Source organism: Aythya fuligula, chromosome 1 (genome assembly GCF_009819795.1).
Source record: "Aythya fuligula isolate bAytFul2 chromosome 1, bAytFul2.pri, whole genome shotgun sequence".
NCBI lineage: Eukaryota > Metazoa > Chordata > Aves > Anseriformes > Anatidae > Aythya > Aythya fuligula.
Window position 1 is genome coordinate 78,467,906 of NC_045559.1, and position 20,973 is coordinate 78,488,878.

General features: G+C 37.3%; 1 protein-coding gene across 1 annotated transcript in view; it reads left to right on the forward strand.

Annotated features, from left to right (window-relative positions):
- VWF (von Willebrand factor) overlaps positions 1–20,973 on the forward strand; it is a 147,322-nt gene that overhangs the window by 55,682 nt on the left and 70,667 nt on the right. The window contains exons 19-27 of the mRNA XM_032195251.1: positions 2,540–2,643; positions 9,416–9,554; positions 11,182–11,316; positions 14,690–14,836; positions 15,556–15,696; positions 17,142–17,261; positions 17,915–18,071; positions 18,592–18,750; positions 20,102–20,237. Coding sequence (XP_032051142.1) covers positions 2,540–2,643; positions 9,416–9,554; positions 11,182–11,316; positions 14,690–14,836; positions 15,556–15,696; positions 17,142–17,261; positions 17,915–18,071; positions 18,592–18,750; positions 20,102–20,237 — 1,238 coding nt within the window. The remainder of the gene's footprint in view (positions 1–2,539; positions 2,644–9,415; positions 9,555–11,181; positions 11,317–14,689; positions 14,837–15,555; positions 15,697–17,141; positions 17,262–17,914; positions 18,072–18,591; positions 18,751–20,101; positions 20,238–20,973) is intronic.

The window sequence follows — 20,973 nt, forward strand, 5'->3', positions numbered from 1 at the left end:
CCAAACCCCATGTTTTGAGTGGTCTATCCTAACATATTTTTGATTTGTTTTTGTCTGCACAGGGATGGTGACAAGCTCTTTCAGTTAAAATCTATCAGCTATTTGGTTCTAATCTGGCCTCCTACCTTTACGTAACCCTTTACTCCTTCGTACCTTTGGATGACTTTCTGCTGAAGTTATCAGGCTTATTAGGAGGAACAGAGTGAAAATACTCATTGAAATTGTATTGTCTAAAAGAGATTCAGATTCAGCCTCAGTAAGGCAGAGTTTAGGGAAGAAGAATTTTAAAGATTGAGCAACCTGTAATATTATCTTTCTTTTTCAAGATTTCTCAAGGTTTAACAATTAGGAAGACAGTTAGGGCAAGGAAATGGTGGACATTTCTGTTGGGTCTCCAACTGAGTGGGTTGGTTCATCAGCTAGTCAACCATTTGAAATCCCATGGATGCACTGTCAGGCGCATCATTGTCAGGTGGTGTGAACAGTAACTCTACTAATTACAATCCCATGTTTTTTCTTGTGTTTGCTACTTGTGTTCCCTATCACCTCCAGCACTCAGACATGTTTGATCTCCTGTATTAAATGCTATCTATTAATGAATTGAGATAACTACACAGAAAATCCAGCTGTTTGTGAATAACACAACTGGCCTAGTAAGTACTGACTGCATGGTACCGTGCTTAACATGTATGTAATCCAACATGGCACTGAGTTGCCAGATATGGATATTATGTCAACATGACCAGTAGGTTGTGTTTTGTCATTAACAAAATCTTCATTCATTAAGTTTTGCAGCAAACATAAATGGTCAAATTCCACTCTGAGTATTGATGTTTGGCTTTTTAAATCCTACCTACTCACTCTGCACTGTTTAGACAAGGTAGTCTTACCTCTTTGTGAACAAATTAACAGTTTTTGTGCTGTAATTTCAGTGGTGGCCATATGTTTGTGATGGAAAAGTGAAATCATTCTGTTCAGTTTATCAGTTTAGGATAGGCTGTGATGAGCTTCATGTAGATATGTGAGGGAGCAAGTAGGAGAGGTCCTAATCCTCCTTTTACTAACTGCAAGTATAACCCCAGGTTCTGTTTCCAGAGGCTAGCGCTCAAGTCTATTGTGAACAGTGCTGCTGAACACTGTGGAAAAATTCAGAAATGTAGCCATGAGTGAAGTCATACATTACATTTTCCTGAATGCCACCGGGAAGGCAGGATTAAATGCCCTATGAAACAAATGGTCTTCTCTGGCCTTTTTTCTGCCTGTCCTTTGTGGAGATAAAGTCCATGGTAGAGCTCCAGCTCTACATCTAAAAAATCATGTATTTGTTTCCATCTTCATTCTACTGACATGAGTTAATTTGGCATAATATAGCTCCCCATAAACGACAGAACTGCATATGAATGAAGGGTCTCTGGGTTGTGAAATCCTTTTGTTAGTAGTTCCCTTTGGCGCTTCTAGCCCCCAATAGGAAAAGACAGAGCAATTCTACTTTATTAACCTGGCATTCTGACTACATTGATCTCATTGGCCTGTATTTAATGGTAAAAAAGGAACAATTTTAGTGATTTTACAGAAAGAATTTAAAACGGGAAGGTGATATTTTGTGACTTTTGAATGAGGAGGGGAAGTGCTCTCCATTTCACTGTTCCATGAAGCAAGAGCCAAACCTATCACTGGCTTTGCAGAACCATGCTCAAGTGAAAAACAGTATAGCCAGCCTTAATTTTGTTATATTCTCTAAAACTGAGTAGCTTCAAAATAGAAAGGGAGTTGAGAGAGAGAGAGAGAGGTATAAAACTATTATGTTTTGTTTGTTGTAAGTGGGACAAATTGTTTTTATACAAAAAGAAAATAAGCTTAGTAGGGCAAAACTGAAAAAAAGAGTTTTATAGCTCTTTCTCAGCGACAGAGCCTATGAAGGTGAAATAATGTCTATAATGGGCTGCTACTTATGTGGTCTTTCTGGTCTTGTGGATAGGAAGTAGGCAAATTGACAGAGCTTTTTTTTTCTTTTTTCTTTTTTCTTTTTTTCTTTTTTTCTTTTTTTCAGAATGTCTGTGGTAACAGAATTTTTACTTGAATTTAGAACTTTTTGGCACCACTGCTTGTCATCTTCTCCTCTCTGTTTCTCTCTCAGCTGAGCCATGCATCTGACTGCTTTTCTGGTAGGCCACCCTTCAGTTTATTTTGTGTGAGAAACATGTGGTGTTTACTTGGTCTCTGTATTCAGGTTAGCCTATTTTACCTTCACTAAATCATGGTTTTGGTCAAATTGGTCTTTTTCATCATGATCATAATCTATTTCCTCAGCTGGTGTTAGGCTCTTGAAACAAGCCTGTGATTTATGTATCCATAGCTCTACTTTTGTTAATGGCAAAAAAAAATATTAGCAATACCGTATATTTCTTAACTCAGATAGTCTTGAACCATTTTGTTGATGTTGATCCTTTCCTTTATCCATCTTTTCTTGTGTTTATTCTCATGAGTACTGGCACATACCATGAGGACTGCATGATGATGAACTGTGTGTTTTGCTTAGGTGCGGCATGAAAACAAGTGTGTTGCTCCTGAGAGGTGCCCATGTTTTCACAACGGAAGAGAATATGCCAAGGGAGAAACAGTGACTAACGACTGCAATACCTGGTGAGCCACTGGAACTGCATTTTTCTATGGAACAGTTAACATATTTCTAAAACATATATAAAATAGTTTGCTTAATGGATCTTTTTTTTATATTAAGTCAGGCTTTTTAGTGCAATAACAAACCTATTACACAGACCAACATCTTCCCTTTGCATGTGGCATAAAGACCAGTGAAATGTCTGGCAACCTGTACTTGGTGCTTCACAAATAGGTAGCCCATGTAGAATCATAGAATCATTCAGGTTGGAAAAGACCTCTAAGATCATCTAGTTCAACCTCTAAATTAGTACTGAAGTTCACCACTAAACCATGTTACTAAGTTCTACATCTACACATTTCTTGAAGATTTCCAGGGATGGTGACTCAACTACTTCCCTGGGTAGCCTGTTCCAATGTGTCACAACCCTTTCAGTAAAGAAATTTCTCCTAATATCCAACTTAAACCTCCCCTGGTGTATTTATGAGGCCATTTACCCTTGTCTTATCACTTGGTGCTTGGGAGAAGAGGCTGATCCCACCTTGCTATAGCCTCCTTTAAAGTAATTGGAAAGAGTGATAAGGTCTCTCCTGAGCCTTCTTTTCTCTAGACTGAAGAACCCCATCTCCCTCAGCTGCTCATAATAACAATTGTTTTCTAGAGCCTTTACCACCTTTGTTGCCCTTCTCTGGACATGCTCCAGCACCTCAATGTCCTTCTTGTAGTGAGGGGCCCAAAACTGAACATGGTATTTGAGGTGCAGCCTCACCAGAGCCAAGCACAGATGGACAATCACTTCCCTAGTCCTGCAGGCCGAACTATTTCTGATACAAGCCAGGATGCTGTTGGCCTTCTTGACCACTTGATCTGGCTCATATTCAGCCAGCTATTGATCAATACCCCCAGGTCCCTTTCCAATGGGCAACCTTCCAGGCATTCTTCCCTCAACCCATAGCACTGCATGGGATTGTTGTGTCCTAAGTGCAGGTCCCAGCACTTGGCCTTGTTGAACTTCATACAGTTGGCCTCGGCCCATCAGTCCAGCCTATCGAGATCCTTTTGTAGAGCCTTCCTGCACTCGGTCAGATCAACATTCCCATCTAACTCAGTGTCATGTGCAAACTCACTGAGGGTGCATTCAATCCCCTTGTCCAGACCGTTGATAAAGATACTGATGAGAACTGGCCCCAACACTAAGCCCTGAGGGACACCACTATCGACTGACCTCCAACTCAATTTAACTCTTTGCGTCTGGCCTTCTGGACAGTTTTTAACCCAAAATAGTGTACAGAATCACAGAATGGCTAAGGTTGTGTTTCATTTTGTGCCTGTTGTCTCTTGTCCTGTCACTGTGAACAACTGAAAAGAGACTGGCTCTATCATCTTGACACCCTTCCCTCAGATATTTGTACACATTGATGAGGTCTCCCCTCAGTCTTCACTTTTTAGGCTAAACAGGCTCAGTTCTCTCAGCCTGTCTTCGTACGACAGGTGTACACCCATCCAAGCCTTGAGATGCCAGCTTCTGCAGGAGAATGCCATGGAAAATGGTGTCAAAAGCCTTAACAAAGTCTGGATAGAGCACATCCACAGCCTTTCCTTTGTCCACTGAGTACATCACCTTGTCATAGAAGGAAATCAAGTTTGTCAGAGAGGACTTGTCTTTGATAAACCCATGCTGACTGGGCCTGATCAACTGATTGTCCTATAAGTGCTGCATGATGACACACAAGACAATCTGCTCTATGAGCTTCCCTGGAACTGAGGTCAGACTGACAGGCCTGTAGTTTCCCAAATCCTCCTTCTGGCCCTTCTTGTAGATAGGTGTCACATTTGCTAGCTGAGAGTTGACTTGGACCTTCCTGATAGCCAGGACTGCTGATAAATTTTGGAAAGTAGCTTTGTGAGCACATCCACCAGCTCACTCAGTACCCTCATGTCTGTGTAGGTCCTCTGTAGGCACTGGGAGTTGCTCCTTGGTCTTGCAACGCAAGAAAAAATGCAGGAGCAGTGGGAGGAAGGGAGCCTGCATATTGTTGCTAACCTCTGCTTTCCTGCTTCCCATGGAAACCTACAAATCAATCCTTTTCAGGCAGGAGCATGCATCAGCAGAAGGGCTGTGATATGCCAACTGTATGACAGGAACCTTTCAGGCAAATGCTAAAGAGGAGCCTCAGGAAAGGTATAGGTTATTTGCCTGCTGGATATCTCTTGACTTTTGCCTGCACAGCACACTCACTGTTTTGGAGAGGCGTTTTGCTCTCCATGCTCTGTACCATTGGTACAGAAACTGTGTTCTTTTTGAACTTCTTTGTGTGACTAATTGGAATTGGATCAGAGAATCAGCACCTTGAAATTAGTGAGACTGCTCATAACTAGTTAGATTTGGATATGAGGTTTTATGGTTTTGTAAGGAAATAGTTCCCTTCCAATATATTACTTTATGAATCATGTATTACGATTAAAGCTGGGGAAAAGTATTTTTCAAGGGAGAAAGATGGAGGGGAAACTGATTTTTTTTTTTATAGATACCTATGCTGTAATGTGCTTATACTACAAGTGGGTAAAAGTGACTCAGTTAAAAAAATAGACACAATGATAATTTCATTCATATAGTGAGGTGTAAAGCTCCTTCATATTTTTGTGAAATTTGCAAGATTCACTATGTTCTTCACAATAACCATGCACAGTCTTTTACTTTTAATCATTCTTAAAATCTTCAGTCTTGAAATTGTTATAGCCATATTGCTTTGTTCTTGTAACTGGTCTTTTTTTTTTTTTGACAATGACATTGTAAAGGACATTTCCTCTTAAACACAGAATTTTCTTCAATATCAACATCAAGAAAATGTTGGAAAAAATGCTTTTGCTCATTGGTAAGAAAGCCTTCATCTTATTTTAGATATTTTTCTTTAGTATGAAAATAAGGTTGGAAAACAAGTTCCTTTCAAAAAGTAGCAATAGGGCTGTTTAAACTAAGAAACTGAACAGCTTCATGATAGTTCTCAGCAAATACCAAGTCAAATGTCATTTAGAAAGTGATATAGGAAATTACTATTGCTTTGAGAATTAATAAGAATTGAGAGTCTGCATTTTGGAGCTCAGATCTTCCTTTTCTTTTGTTTTTGCTTTTTGTACTGCTGTTGCAGGAGTTCTCATTCTCACTTGTTCTTAGCCAGATGTGAACACCTGCAAACGCAATATATGAGTCAGAGGTGTCAGATTTGGCATTTACATTTGACTTGACATATGGGAGACCCTAATTCATGAACAACGGAATGCCTCCAAGTCTAAGCTAGTGGCAAAACTTTTGTTATGCTATGTATTGGGAATTTGTTGTAGAGCTCAGTGAATATTTTGGAATAACATTTATGAAGCCAGACACAGAATAAATTTGCTAATCTGAATTTTGCTAAACCATATACTTGATAATCTGTCTTTGCACATACACACAAAATCTTGGTCTTACTCTACATATTTTATTTAATAGAGGATGGTGTAATAGGTTTCATGTTAGTGAAACTTCATTCTTTGAAGTATCACACAATTTATTATGCTTTGAAGTATTATCAAGATTAAGCAATGATTACTCTCGGGTTAAGGCATTACTCTGGGACAACAGAGAATTCAGTGCAGTACCTGTTTTTGCTTTGGTTAGCAATTTGATCTTGGGAAAATACTTTGGGTATTTTATCCCTCAGTTTTTACATCTGTAAAGTAGGGATAAAATTCCCCTTTCCCTGCCCTTACAGAGTTTGATTAGAAAATCCCTAGGGCACTAAAGTTTTCCATCTGCATTCATATACATTTTGTAGATGAATGCTTCTCCCACCTCATGCAAGCTATTACTTATTAGATTATTAAATTATTATTATTAGATTAGATTATTAGATTGTGTTAGATGCTATTCTAAACCCCCAAATTAAGAACAAAAGAGTGAACAGAATTTCCGTTGAATTTCATTGACCTTTCTTTTTATTTTGTTTGCTCAGTTTCTTGCTAGCTAACATATCAATTTATTTCACAGTTCAAAAGCATGGGGATGCCAAGTGAAAGATCCACTTTCATACTAGCAGCTTGTGTAGTAAAGCCTGTGAGTCTCCAGGATACATAGGCTTTGGTGGATACTCTGAAGTCTCTTATCTTTGTTTCTGAATTTGCCTTATTTTAACATGAGGATAATGGTATTTACCTCCTTGAGCCTTATTTGTAAGAGTACTTTGTATGATTTAGATTGTAATGTATCACAGTAACAAAAGGATGAAAGATTCTTGGCAACTCTTAGAAATTTAATAATGTTTGATGTTGAAAATGTCCAGTTTGGTATCCTCATGAAGAATAAGAGGCCTGATATTTTTTATTCAGCCTGTTATGCTGTTATAACTGCATTGAAATCAGTTCAATCAAAAAAAAAAAAAAAAAAGATGGAGGTAGTGGGGAAGAGAGAGATACCAAAAAAAAGAATGCAGTCTGTTTCATCATGGTATCACTGCATTTGCACGATAATGATAGTGCAGTTCAACTGCTACATCAACATGGCTATTATAATATCAAGAACTTAACCCTATGCCTGATTTAGCTTCAGAATTACCCTCTCTATGAAAAGACAAAACAGTATCTTATTTTGCATGTCAGGCTATACCATCCTTTTCTTACATAATCTGTGCTTGTGAGGAAGTCTAGCAGGCATCCTGTGTAGCATTACTTGTAAGCTATGCAGGCAGGGAACAGCTAGTGCACCTCATTTCAAGATCAGGCATGCTCTTGTCACAGCTTCTGTCAAGTAAACTGATATTTAGCTTGGAGTCAAATTTGTATGTATGTAGCCAAATGTGAATTCCCCTATACAGCGGATATTCTGCTTTGACCACCACAGGAGACTTCAGGGGACACTATCACACTGTATGACATTCCTCAGAGGGTGTATGTACATGTGTACCTATGTGCAGAAGAAGAAATGTTTCTATTCATATGTATGTTCTTGTCAGACTATGAGGTAATGTCTTCAGTTGCTAGGTCAGATAAACTATGTTGAAGAATTAACTTCAAGAACAAACACCTATTAAGAGAAGGGTGATATTATACTTAAGTATATAATCTGAACAAAAGCCACTGGACAGACTGAGTTTTACAGTTCTGGTTACTTTGTCCCAAAAATTGGTCACTAGAGAAAACAAGTCCTTTGGCATCAGCTGAATATTAAATTTGCTACTATTTTGGCTTTCAATGAGGAAAAATGGACAGTACTGCAGATAAAAACAGTGTTGCTGATATTATACTTTATATTTAAACTGTAATGGCCCTTGGAAGGCAAATTGTTTTTCTAAAAGGATGCTCTGAGCAGAACAGGACATCCAAAATAAAGTACTAGTAGTATGATGAAATAATCCAGAAGGCTCTGTTCAGACTTCTCTTTGTAATACAGATGTTCAAAAAGCACATATTCCTGTGTGTAGCTTGTAAGAAAAGGAGAAACACATTCTTTAGGCATTGAACATGTAAATTCACTATTTGGATTTTTGCACCCAGTGTTACTGCATGTTAATTTATGCTGATGAGTGAGGTTGTCATCTGGTGCATGGTGGTGTAATGAAAACTACCTGGGTAGCCCAGAGACGACCTGCTGTAGACACAACTGAGGACGGACAGCAGCAAAGAAAAATGCATAGGTTTCTCAGAGTTGCAGCTAATGGCCAGATTTAAGACATGCAGGGGAACAATGCTTCCATTTGGTCTACAGTAGGTTACTCCCTGACCTGTGCACAGGAAAAAGAAGAGAACAAGCTACAGGTCAAATCTCACTCTGGGGAATTACATGATTTACCTGTAGAAGACGAGTCAAATGCTGATACAACTTCCCCCGCTCAAACCAAAACCAACAAACCCAAAAATGACCAGCAAGAAATATTTACATCAAAATTTTTACTCTTTTATTTCCAGCTTAGCATATTGAGAATGTTATTTATTTATTTATTTATTTATCAAAGAATGTGTTGCTTTTATGTACTAGGCAAATGATTTCTTAGTGTCTATTTAGTTAAGATGATGCCTGGATTTATCTTAAGTAAATAAACAAACAAACAAACAAACAAATAAAACAAAACAACAACAACAAAACAGTAACTCTGCACTTGGAATAGTCACCACACACACAAAAAATCTGTTATATAAAAACAATTCCTGTATGTTGCAATTGCTCTTATCTTTTCTTATTATTTGTTAATAATATGCAGTTACCTATACATTTCAGTGCACCTTTTGTCCAAAGCTCCATTTCTTGCAGGGGAGCCTGGTCTTTCAGAGATGAGTTAGGTTTTGACATTATTACTTCCTTTGCAAGAAAGCAAAGGATGACAAAGTCATTCCATTCATAAAGATATGTATGTGTGCTTCTTTTTGTGGACGAATCATGAACACCTAACCTTATTTCAGATTTAAAGAAAGCTGATAACAAAGAAAATCAAACTGAAATATCAGCCTTTAGCATTTATAATTAAACAACTTTCAGCTAAGAATCTGCATCCTTAATATGTCTGTGCCTACTACTTACTGCAGAGTATGAATACATAATCAGTGAAAGACAAGTATAAGTAAAAGCTTTGTCAAGCAGATGGTGAAAGTTACAAGATAATAACTGTCATTGTTTGTTGTGTGTCCTTTGAAGAATCATCAGATCATGAGCTCATGGAGGCAAAAACTTTTGCTGTTTCTCTTTGCTTGAAGCACCTTACATTCTCTTACTTTTTATATACATTGGAAATAATGGTAATTGTCACTGATTTTTCTCTGTTGCAGTGTGTGTCGTGGTCGAAAGTGGGAATGCACCAAAAATTCTTGTGATGGCACCTGCAGTGTTATTGGTACAGCTCATTATTTGACATTTGATGGATTGAAGTACAGGTTTCCAGGAGACTGTCAGTATGTATTAGTTCAGGTAAGAGTATGTCAAATGCCTGAACTGTCTGATAGTGTATAAATTTTATTACACCAGGAGAGAAGTCCAGCATCTGGAAAAGTCACAGTAAAATGATCACTAAGTCATGTTCATTGCAGAGGTGAGCAGAGCTTATTAATGGCTTGACAGATATCCCAAGAAATTAGAAGACTTCATTGTGTTATAGAGAAGTGAATTAGGTTGTGGTATGTCTAGTTGGCTGTCATAAAACATGTGACAGCAGCATGGCATAGAGAAACCTTAAATCTCAGCTCTAGCAATGGAGTTTAGATGCCTGTACGTTATTCTTTCCTTGCTTCCCAGCTGCCTATTCATCCTCTAGTGAGGATGGCTTATTGTGTCAGACTTCTCCTTCAGACTAAGTGAAAAAAGAAGTGTTCAGTGAACCTGCTTTAAATACTTCCGGAGCAGAGATTCTACTCATTCAGGTTGACAGCATCACTGTCCTGTTCTATGCACCAAACTGTTTGCAGTACACTGACAATATCTATTTTGTTCATAGCAAAGAGGAGAGGTGAATAAAAACACAGTACAATAACATCAGCCTGTGATTTGTGGGAGCAGCTAGAAATTTAGAGAGTTAAATGAGAATAAGGCTCAACTACAAATGCAAATTGTTGTGTATTTATAAGTGTGTGTGCAAAAGAAGAAATTCTCTTAACATTTGGTCTAAAAGATGGATCCACTGCTAATTGATAACAATAGCTTTCTGCAATTAAAAAGCATTATTTTGCTTAGGTGAGCTACTATTTTCCCCAAAGACCCTTTTCATTCCTCCTTGCAGTTCTCCTTGGACCGGAAGGTATGATCAACCTGTCTGGATCTTTGAAATATGTTCTACCTAGCTCTGATGCTAGGAGACCTCTGCATGAAAGCCTTAGGGACAATAATAGCATGCAGTGCTGCAGTACTACTTAAAATGAAAATGTGATCCTCAAATGACAGACAGAATTATACATAGGGTCTTTTTCTTAAAAGGTGTATACTTAAAAAAAAAATCTGATAGTCACAAGTCATAACATAAATGTAATACTAGTTTTCCATGGATCTCAGAAATGTTTTACTTAAAAGAGAATCAATACAGTAAACTACGAAATTTCTCCCCAAGAAAGAGATTGATGTTGCTGTAGTTATTACTTGTGTAAACGTGGGAAAAAAAACAGGTGTCACGTTTTGCTCAAGACTGTGCAGTGAGTTTCTTACTAACACTTCTTTCTAAACTAACCTTATAGGGTTATATCTTTATTTTATCATTGGAGCTCAAGTCTCATTTTCACTGTTGTACCAGTTTGTGTATTAAGATGTACACAGTGACTAATCTTTGAAACATCACACACTGTAATAGTGTGGATTGTCCCTGCTAAAGAATACCCTACAAAATACGCAGACAAGTATATGTGTATGTCACTGGCAGAGTGTACCTTATTCTTGAAGAGGTGGACCAATGCTAAGAACTAAATAAATCAATATGGGAATAACAGACATGCAAACATATATCTTATTGGCTATGTAGAGTATTATTTGAGGACTTGTTTTTCTCCATAGATCTGTATGGGTTTCTCAAATATCCATATTAATGACTCATTCATTTATTTTTGTCTGATAGGATTTCTGCAAGGATGACTCTGGGACATTCCGGATACTAATTTCAAATGAAGGATGTGGCTTCACTGGAGAAAAGTGCTCGAAAAGGGTTATAATTCTGTATAAAAGTGGAGAAATAGAGTTGTTTAGTGGAAATGTATGTATACTTCAGTTCTCTTTCTTTCCCTTTTTGACGAGACTATTAAAATTTCAGGATGCTTGGTAACATGAGGGATGAATAATCTCATGTTCAGTGGTTCTTGAAAACCAAATCATAAATTGAACAGATTAGTAAGATAATAATAATTACAATTATAAAGGATTATTGTAATTAGCCATTTTATTGTATTTATTATATTGTATTGTATTTATTATATTGTAATTAGCCATATTAGAGATATAATGCCATTTTGGTATTTCTGCTTGATGTCAATAAGTTTATCTTGGATAAAAATGCCATTTAATACAAGCTCATTTGAGGAATGCCCTTTCTAAATGTGAGAGGTCTAAGAATATTTCAATCAAGATTAAACATAAGAAAGAGCTAAGTGACTGTCCTATGACTAGTAAAACTTCAGCCCTAAATTAGCAGTCTGAAGGACAAAGCACACAGGAAAAGTGCCTGTAAATTGATACTGCAGAACCAAGTATCAACTATCCTTTTCCTTCTTAAATTGTTAGATAGGAAATCCAGATTACTGGATTCCTTTTTTCCCCCCTTTCCTACCAACAAACAATGAAGAATTGACAAAGAATCACTTCTACCTCCCATGACAGGAAAGTTTCTTTCCTGTCATGTAGTGACATGGGAAAGAGTTCATCTCTTTTCCTTGGCTATGTAACAATTAAGACTGTCTGTGTGCTCAAACATTACATACAGTGAATTACAGGGTTTCAATTGCTCAGTTTTCAGAAGCACTAGGCTCTAAACTGGCATCTGGACTAGAGATCTGCAAAAAATGTTCCCAGTGAAATGTGAAACTGTTCTACATTTGCCTTGTTTGGGTTAACAATCAAAGCTGAACCAGATTTTGCATAGTCTGCAATTTGCCTGCAAAGTGCTGCTTGCCACTGATACTTGACAGGAACTTGTAAAGCATGACCATTATTAATAGTGTCTGTACAGTGTACCTTAACAGCAGATGATCCATGTAGGCTTTTGATTGCTGGAGGAATGAACGCAGGATGTTTTGGTTGTACAAGCAACTCTTTGTTTCTACTGATTTAAGTCTCCTACCTGAAGGAGGGCGAATACTAGTGCAGGGATCGGTCCACAAAACCAGGTGTAGTATGAGAGCTCCTTTAGGAGACATTTTTCAGAAGAGGTATGATTCTACTTGGACACCTAAATAAGGGGCAGAAAAGACAGGAGATGGAAATTAGGCAGCTGGTAAGTCCTAGTGAGAGCATCAGAGGGTGTTTGTTTTCTGAGAATGTCCTTGCAGGAGCCAGGTCTGTATCACAAGACCACAAGACAGTCTACTGAACTTTCAGTTGTCTTTCTATTGAGTGCAGGATTCTGTGTAATAGGGAAGGTTGTCTTAGAAACAGCAGCAACCAGAGAAGGGATTAAGAAAAACTTTCTGAAGACTGGCAAATGCTTATACAGGGATGACTATCTATATTCTTTTTCTATGCCAGTCCTTAGAAGCAAGCAAGAGAATTGAGTCTTTTTATTTTATTTTATTTTATTTTATTTTATTTTATTTTATTTTATTTTATTTTATTTTATTTTATTTTATTTTATTTTATTTTATTTTATTTTATTTTATTTTATTTTACTTACTTGTGGAGGGGGGCAAAATATTTCCAAATGACATTGCTTTAAGATGTTAATGTTTTGAGAGCAGTTTCTAGTTTTAAGCTAAATAGGGCTTAACTGAAGTATCTATATATTACAGTCATGCCTCATTAAAAATAAATAAATAATAATTTTTGCTCTTCTGAAACAAATATATTTGCTACTTTGCAAGGTCGAAAGTTTACAAGTTCATAGTTGGTCAAACAGCCTCCTTAAACATAGAAATTCTGTAATTTAGGTTAACCTGCCAGCTCAGCTTTGTCCTCCTTTGTTGTTGCTTTTTTTGCTGCTTTTTTTTTTTTTTTTTTTTTTTTTTTTTCTCCTGTGTTTGAAAAGATAGAGAATACTACAGAAACCTAGACGACACATGACCAAATGTGTCTAGATAGTATATCCATAGAATAAGTATGTACAGGCATAGAGGAAGGTGAAAATGCTTCCAGTTCCTAGAATAGTCTATCTTTTAGCATATTTTTCCCTACAGACATTGAAAGCCCTTTTTGGGAGATCCTTGAAGAATGTAAGCTGTTTTCTCTGGGGATAAAGGGTTTTGATCACACTGCAGAGCTGAAGAGAATTGAATTACATTGCAGCATTTTTATTGAATGAAGCAAGAATGAGTAGTGGGATAAGGAGGTATTTTTCCCTCAAACTAGGGAGCAGATGAATAGTTTCTCCCATCCCTTTATCACTGTTTATACTGACTAAAGGTTTTGTCTACCTCTTCCACAAGCCAACAGTTAGCAGTTAATGCATTAGTAGTGTTTAAAGTAACAGCCATTCCAGAACTTTCTCCTGAAACGTGGTTAATAATCCTATTAAGGTTCCCATTGAAAGGGGATTACAATGTGAAAGAAAATATTTTAAATGAATTTCTCAAGTTCTCAGTAGCTGGAGGCTGTGAATTGGCAGTCAGATGGAAAGAGAGAGGAGAGGCACACAGGGGAAGTGAAAGTGATGGAAAAATACAAAAGAAAATAAATGACCAAAATGATCCTCTTAGGATTTTTCCTATTGCTGTAGGTGGTTGGGAAAAAAAAAAAATCACAAAAAAACTTCCTGACTTCAGATTCAGGCTTTGGCCCTTCAGAGACCACCCATGCACATGTTTCTCTCAGTTTACATTACACTTTTACCAAGCAAGCCTTTTTGCCACTATCTGCCTCAGGGACACAGAATTGTTAGTTTCCTTTTAATAAATAAATGAAAAAATATATAATTATTCAGCGAGCTATTACTGCGTATTTACTGGTACACCCAGTACTCTTATCAACCCTGCTTCAGTTTATCAGTCTTGTTTTTTGTGTGTCAGTGTTTATGGTGAATGTATGTTTTATTTCAGGAGTGCATAAGACATTACCTCATTCAATGTTGTAGAAATGTGATGAGGTTGAAATACTGTACTTTTTGTACTTTTTTTTTTTTTTTTTTTTGTGTACTGAAATACTGTACTATTTGCTATTCAGCAGTGCTGCTTTTAAGACAATAGTTTATCCACTGCAGCTTTTCAGAGTAGAGACAGGTCTGTAATCAGTCCTGTACCTATACTTTGTTTGCAGTTTTTCAAGCACTCAGGATCATCTGTTTGATGTCTAGGATCTGTCTGTTCTCTGGTGAACAGCATGTCTGAAAATAGCCACTAATCTATGAGTGCATGTCCCACTGGGAAAGTGGCGCACATGTAAAAGGAATTAGAGAGACTTGATAACAGAGTGTTTTTCTTTTTCAGGTGAACATCAAGGTACCTCCTAAGGACAGTAATGATTTAGAAGTCATGAAATCTGGCCGTTATTATGTCATTTTACTGGGCAACAGCATCAGTGTGACCTGGGATCTTGCCATGGGAGTCTCAGTTATCTTAAAAGCCAATTTCAAAGTAAGTGTTTTTCGCTTTAATTCTTACTCTCACTAAAGAATGCACTTTAGTGAGACTCTCCATGAGGGATAGTATTTTATTTTATTTATTTTATTTTATTTTATTTTATTTTATTTTATTTTATTTTATTTTATTTTATTTTATGCAGACATGCAGATAGATTTCCACGGAGTGCTTACTTGAAAATGAAGGGATTTTTTGTAATATGTAAGGGTCGCTTACTTTCGTCTATGGTTCAACTGTAATGGCAAAATTCCGGGTCTTTGGAGATGAGCTATGATAGAAAAGAGGAATGCTATGGTGCCTTAGAATAACTTTGCTTTGAGGGACTGAGGTAATTTCTTCCATGTACAATAGGAACATAAGGAGCCAGATTTATAGACATGATGGTCATCTTGAGGAATGAGATGGTATTATAGGTTAATTTCCTGGAGCCACTCCAAATAGAGCCAACAGGTGCCACTAGTTAGAGTTGTCTTCTTGCATTCTGGAGACCCTGGAAACAGACTGGTCCTACTTTCAGCTAAGCAGAATGGGAGTAAGAGCTAAACATTCTCTGTGACAGACTATGTGTATTTTAGTGAACTTGGCAGGGCCAGGAACAATTCAGTTTTTAAGCCTTGTGCCATTATAGTAGTAGGCTAAAAAGACTTCTTAACAAAGTTCTGAGACAGCCTACAGATGTATGATTTATGTATTTTGTGTTCTTTCCCTGCAAGGATCAAGTGTGTGGTCTGTGTGGAAATTTTGATGGAATCCAAAACAATGATTTGACCAGCAGCAATGAACATGTTGAAGTAGATCCAGTTGACTTTGGGAACTCTTGGAAAGTTAATACATACTGTGCTGATGTCAAAAAGGTGATTATGAATAAACAGTGAAAACTAATTAATACTGGTTACAGTATCACTTTTGTGTGGGTAAAGAGCTTTGAAAAGATAAAAATAAATAGAAATGAACTCCTTCTCCTATATTTTTGCCAAATAATTTTCTTTCTTGAAGTCTGATAAAAGATCAATTTAATGCCTCTGGGCAGCCAAATGTTAAAACAGCCAATCTGTGTAGTAGAGGCTATTCATAGAGTTTGCCAACCCAGATGCTAGAAATCCAGGTATAACTGGAAATCTCATTTTAGAGCTTAATCTAAAAAAACAGCTGTAATTTTCAGACAGGAGGAGTTCAGATAAAGATTTCATATTTCTCCATCGAAACTCTGTATCCCAAGTCCCCAGGTCTTAGTCCATTCATTTTTGAACAGCTCAATGCACAGATTGATTTATTTATTTATGGTTCTTAATGTTTTCAGATAGCAGTCAGTTATTACATTCAGATTAGAGAGGAATGAGCAGAAAAGGCAAGATACAGGAGTGAGCGTAAGACCTTATTGCCATGTTATCACAGCTTTTGAATTCTGAGTGTTACCTAAGTCCTCATTCTGGAGATAAGGTGATTTCACAGGGCACTAATTATGCTAAACATAACTAGTGTACTTCCTCTTTTGCAAATATATATACGTCTTTAATCTTTCCTTAAAATGTTTATGTTGTCATAAAAATATTTATTTTTGATCACATGAAATCTTTTGTGTTACTTAGCCACAGAATTATCTTCCTGAATGCCTGTTTGTTTGTTTGTTTGTTTATTTATTTATGTATTAATTTTCAATATGACTGGACTGGAGCACGGGAGAAGTTGTAATAATGGGGACTGAGACTTCTGGGTAAGACTGAGAGGGAGCAGCTCCACATTTCAGTTCATCTGGCACAAGATACAGCCTACAGGATATCTCTGTGATAAATACCATGTCGATACTTGTGCTCCTTGTTCTTAGCTAAATTAAAATGAAGAGGGGGAGACTAGTGAGGCTTTTTTATTTAGCAGTGGCCTTGACTATTATCTGCTGAAGACTGACTGTATCTGTGAAGCTCACAGGCCTTCTGGAGAGCTCTGAACAACTGTTTTTTGGGATGCATGTTTGGTACAGTGAGATTAACATTATGAAAATTTTTGTGTTAAAACTACAGTATACAAACCTGCAGACAATGAGGGAGATGACCTGCCCTACTTTGTGTTCTTCTGCTGCAGAATTTATTCTTGCCATGTAGCACACTGAAACTTTATTCAAAGAAATAATTTACTTTGTCAGGAAAGGTTGGTTGGACTAGATCTTATGATGTCATTTCCAACCTAAATGATTCTATGATTCTATGAAAAATGTCTAGTGCTAGTGAGTCTCTTACTTCAGTTTGAAGAGTCCCTAAGATCCTGAAGTCAAGACTGATGCAGTGTCTCTTACAATATTAAGCACAACCAGGAACAAGCCTTGGTGTTTCCATTGTGTAATGGCAACGTATTGAAGCAGGTGATGGTAGAAACATCATGCAGCATTTTGTCTGGGAGTCTCTTTGAAGAATGCAAAAAGCTTGTAAGTATTGTTTCTTGTGTTTCATTTCCTTCAATTCTTCATGAGCTGTGCTGTCAGTGATTATAGCTGAGCAGAAAGTACAGTTGTGCTGACAGCATACAGGACATGAAGGGGACTGACTAATTGGCGTTCTCATCTGTGACCCTGTCCTGTAGCTGACGCTTTGTGGGAAAATGCAGGAATCCCCCTAGTGGAAAGCTATAGAAAAACTTCTGCTTGAGGGAAGTTTTACTCTAAACCCCAGACTGACACATGAAGTCAAGCACAGGGGTTGAGTTTTTGTTTTTGTTTTGGAGGATGGGGGAAGGAGGCAGGGCAGGGTGAGGGAAAAAAAACCCTGAGCTAATATAATGCCATTCATACTGCAGTCTACCCCAAATGCACAAGAGGATTTGGTAACAGGGCCCCAAATGTATAAAGTTGCTACATATCTGGAGTATTAGGGGACAATAAACTGCAATGTCTATAATAACTTTGAGAATGTGGCCTGATTTGAGTTCTTGCTGGTGTCAGCAGAAGGATTTCCGCTGTTTGTGGCATCTCAACTCTTGGCAAATGGAACAGGCAAACCACCTGAAGATTAAATATGTATAGAATAAGGGGATGAAGGGAATCAGTGAGTGTACTGTACCCTGAATTTATCCTTTTTTCAGGTGAATCCTGAACCCTACATAGATATTTGTATGTATGACACTTGTGCTTGTGAATCTACCGGGGATTGTGCTTGCTTCTGTGATGCTATAGCAGCCTATGCACATATCTGTGCACAAAAAGGTGTTATTGTTCACTGGAGATCAGCAGATCTGTGCCGTAAGTACAGGGTAGATGGAGAGGAATTGGGAATGATTTTGTCTGGGAAATAAACTGAAAAGGTTCAAGATCTTAATCAATAAACCATTGGCTCAGCTAGACTGTTCTTATCCAGCTCTGCTCCTGCTGATGTCCAGAGAAGTTCTCTTTAATTAAACTGGGCTAGAAGCTCATAGTGACATCGTCCTTCCAAATCCAGGGAAATATTCTTTTCTGAACTTTTTTTTTTAAATTATTATTTATTTTTTTTTATTAGTGTCAATTCTTTGCAATTGTTTTTATCAAAAACAAATCTCTCTCATCTAGAGCAAGTATTTCATTATATATAAAAAAAAGAAGTTTGAAGACGTGGCCTGCCATGGACGTAGTAGAGAAAAAAGAAAAGTAATTTTAAGATGTACATTTTTCTTTTGCTATGCATATATGGCCCACCTTGTACTCAGTTTGTTGTCTTTGTTTTGAGAGGCATAGTGACTATAGTCTGGTTTGATCTTCTGCCTACATTTTTTTCACTATATAGCACAAAGCTGTGAGCACCTGAATAAACAAGAATTAGATTATCAATGTGAATGGCGATATAATAGCTGTGGACCCGCTTGTCTTATAACATGCCAGCACCCACAGCCTTTGAAGTGCCCTCTACAGTGTGTAGAAGGATGCCATGTGCACTGTCCTGCAGGTAAGTCCATCTTTTGATTTTGTCATTTATTTACCTTTTTCTGCTCTGCTCCTGTTACTTTTTGGTATTGTTCAGTTATTATTATTTTTTTTTTTCCTCCACACTGAATGTTGCTGTTGCATGACAAGAAATATTACAGTCCAAATATTCACAGATTGCTAAGGCTGGAAATTGCATAAGATTTAGAAACTGCAGTTAACTCATCAAGTCTTACTGATGCATTTTCAGTGTGTTTTCTTAACTGTGCAAGTTGGAAGGTGGTTAGGTATCCTGATTTGAGTTTGTGAGATGAGCACAGTGTGTAAAGGATACTAAAAAATGGTGACTTGAAGAGGAGATTAGAATGCTGCCAGCAAGAATGAGAGAATGAGAACAGGGTAATAAGAAAGGGAGACAGGAGCAGAGTCAGGGGCTGTTGACTTTGTAGGGTATGAATTTGTGCTGAACACTCAAAAAAAGCTCTTCTTTAGAGAGCTTTTTTTCCCAACCCTACTGTGGTGTGGGAAACCCATTGACCTGAACTGACCTTCTCGCTGCCTTCAGGTCTCTAGTGCCCTTGAGACTGCCAAGCAGCTATCCTCCTCTGAGCATGAGCTTTTGGCCTAAATGTTCCCATCAACTCTCTTAGAAAAAAATACCTGGGGGAGAGGAAAAGATGGACAGAAAGAGAAAGTGTGAAAGACAAGCAAGATCCAAATGGAGAGTGACAACTGTGATGAATAAACAGCTTATAAGGTCAGAATGAGAAGACATGAAGGCAAAGAAAGTAGGTATTTTAAGACCAGAAATAGTTAGTCTGGGCTTTGGTATCTCTCTTTCACACATTTACAGAACAGTGAGGGGAGAGCCTTCTTGGATATAAATTTATGTAAGTGTTAAATATAATATTTGAGCTTTCAGTACTAGGTGTTTAAATTGTACTCCAGTATGATCAGAGCTAGGAGGCAGGCAATATGGGGCAAAATCAATAATATACAGATAAAAATGAAACAGCTATTTTCTCCTTGTATCTTTATTACTTCATTCTGAAGATACGTTCACCTTCTGCATGGTCCTGGTTGTTGTAGGTTATACATTAAGTACATGTATTTACAGTATCTCACTAAAAGTGGTTACGAAGAAATGACATATTTATCTGTGTCAAACTTGGAGTGACCTTAACACAAGCAGAGTATTTAGAACTCTTAAACCCAATTCACAAACCTTGTTTTATTTTTATATATATATATTTTATATATTTATATTTATATTTATTTTTTATTTTTATTTAAGCAGGTTAAATGCAATAATTATGTTTGCAATTAATTTATATACTACTACATTTTTATACTACTGTGCTATTTCAAAACAGGGAAAATACTCGATGAACTCTCTCTGGATTGTGTCACTCCAGAAGACTGTCCCGTGTGTACAGTTGGAGATGTCAAGATTCCACATGGAAGGAGCATAGTTTTGAACAGAGAAGATCCACAGCACTGTAAATCTTGGTATGACAGAAAGATTTATGCAGTGAAATAGCATGTCCATTGGGTAGGATGATGGGAGAGAGATGGAGTGAATCCCCATGAATAAGTTAAGACTTAACTGTAAATATACTACTGAAGATGAGGCTTGGAAACCCTCTTTTATGTCAATGCCCCTTATATAATCTGAAGCTGAGGTTCTTTGTTAATAGTTGGGATTATTGGATGTCATTTGAATTTAAGCAAGTGAAATCCAAATATTCCTTTCAAAAATGCCTCTTCCCATGTGTAGAAGGCCCCATTAACTTCAGTCATTTCAGTCTTCTTTCTGTGAAAGGTGTGATCCAACATCAGTAAAGGTATCAAAACTCTTTCCTCTTGCTGGTACTAAAAAAATCCTATATATAGTGCAAAATCTGAATGCGCACTCAGTCTAGAATTTTCTGAGATTATGAGCAGTTGAAAGTTTGTAGTATAATTGGAAAAATAATCTCCCCAAGATTTTAAGATGATATCTTGTGTCTTGATCCTGCATGAATGCTTTTCCAACTATGATGAAATTAATAGAAGGATGCACCATAATGTGGGATTAGGGTCTTCCGTTGCAAAGTGGCAGAGACGGATTTTCATTCTGTATACTGCCCAGTGGCATATTACACAAAGGTTTGTATTACCTGTAAGCTTGGCATTCTCCAGAGGTCTAGTCCCTTGATGGATACTTTCACTAGTCACTCATAATGCTGTCAATACAAAAGAGTTT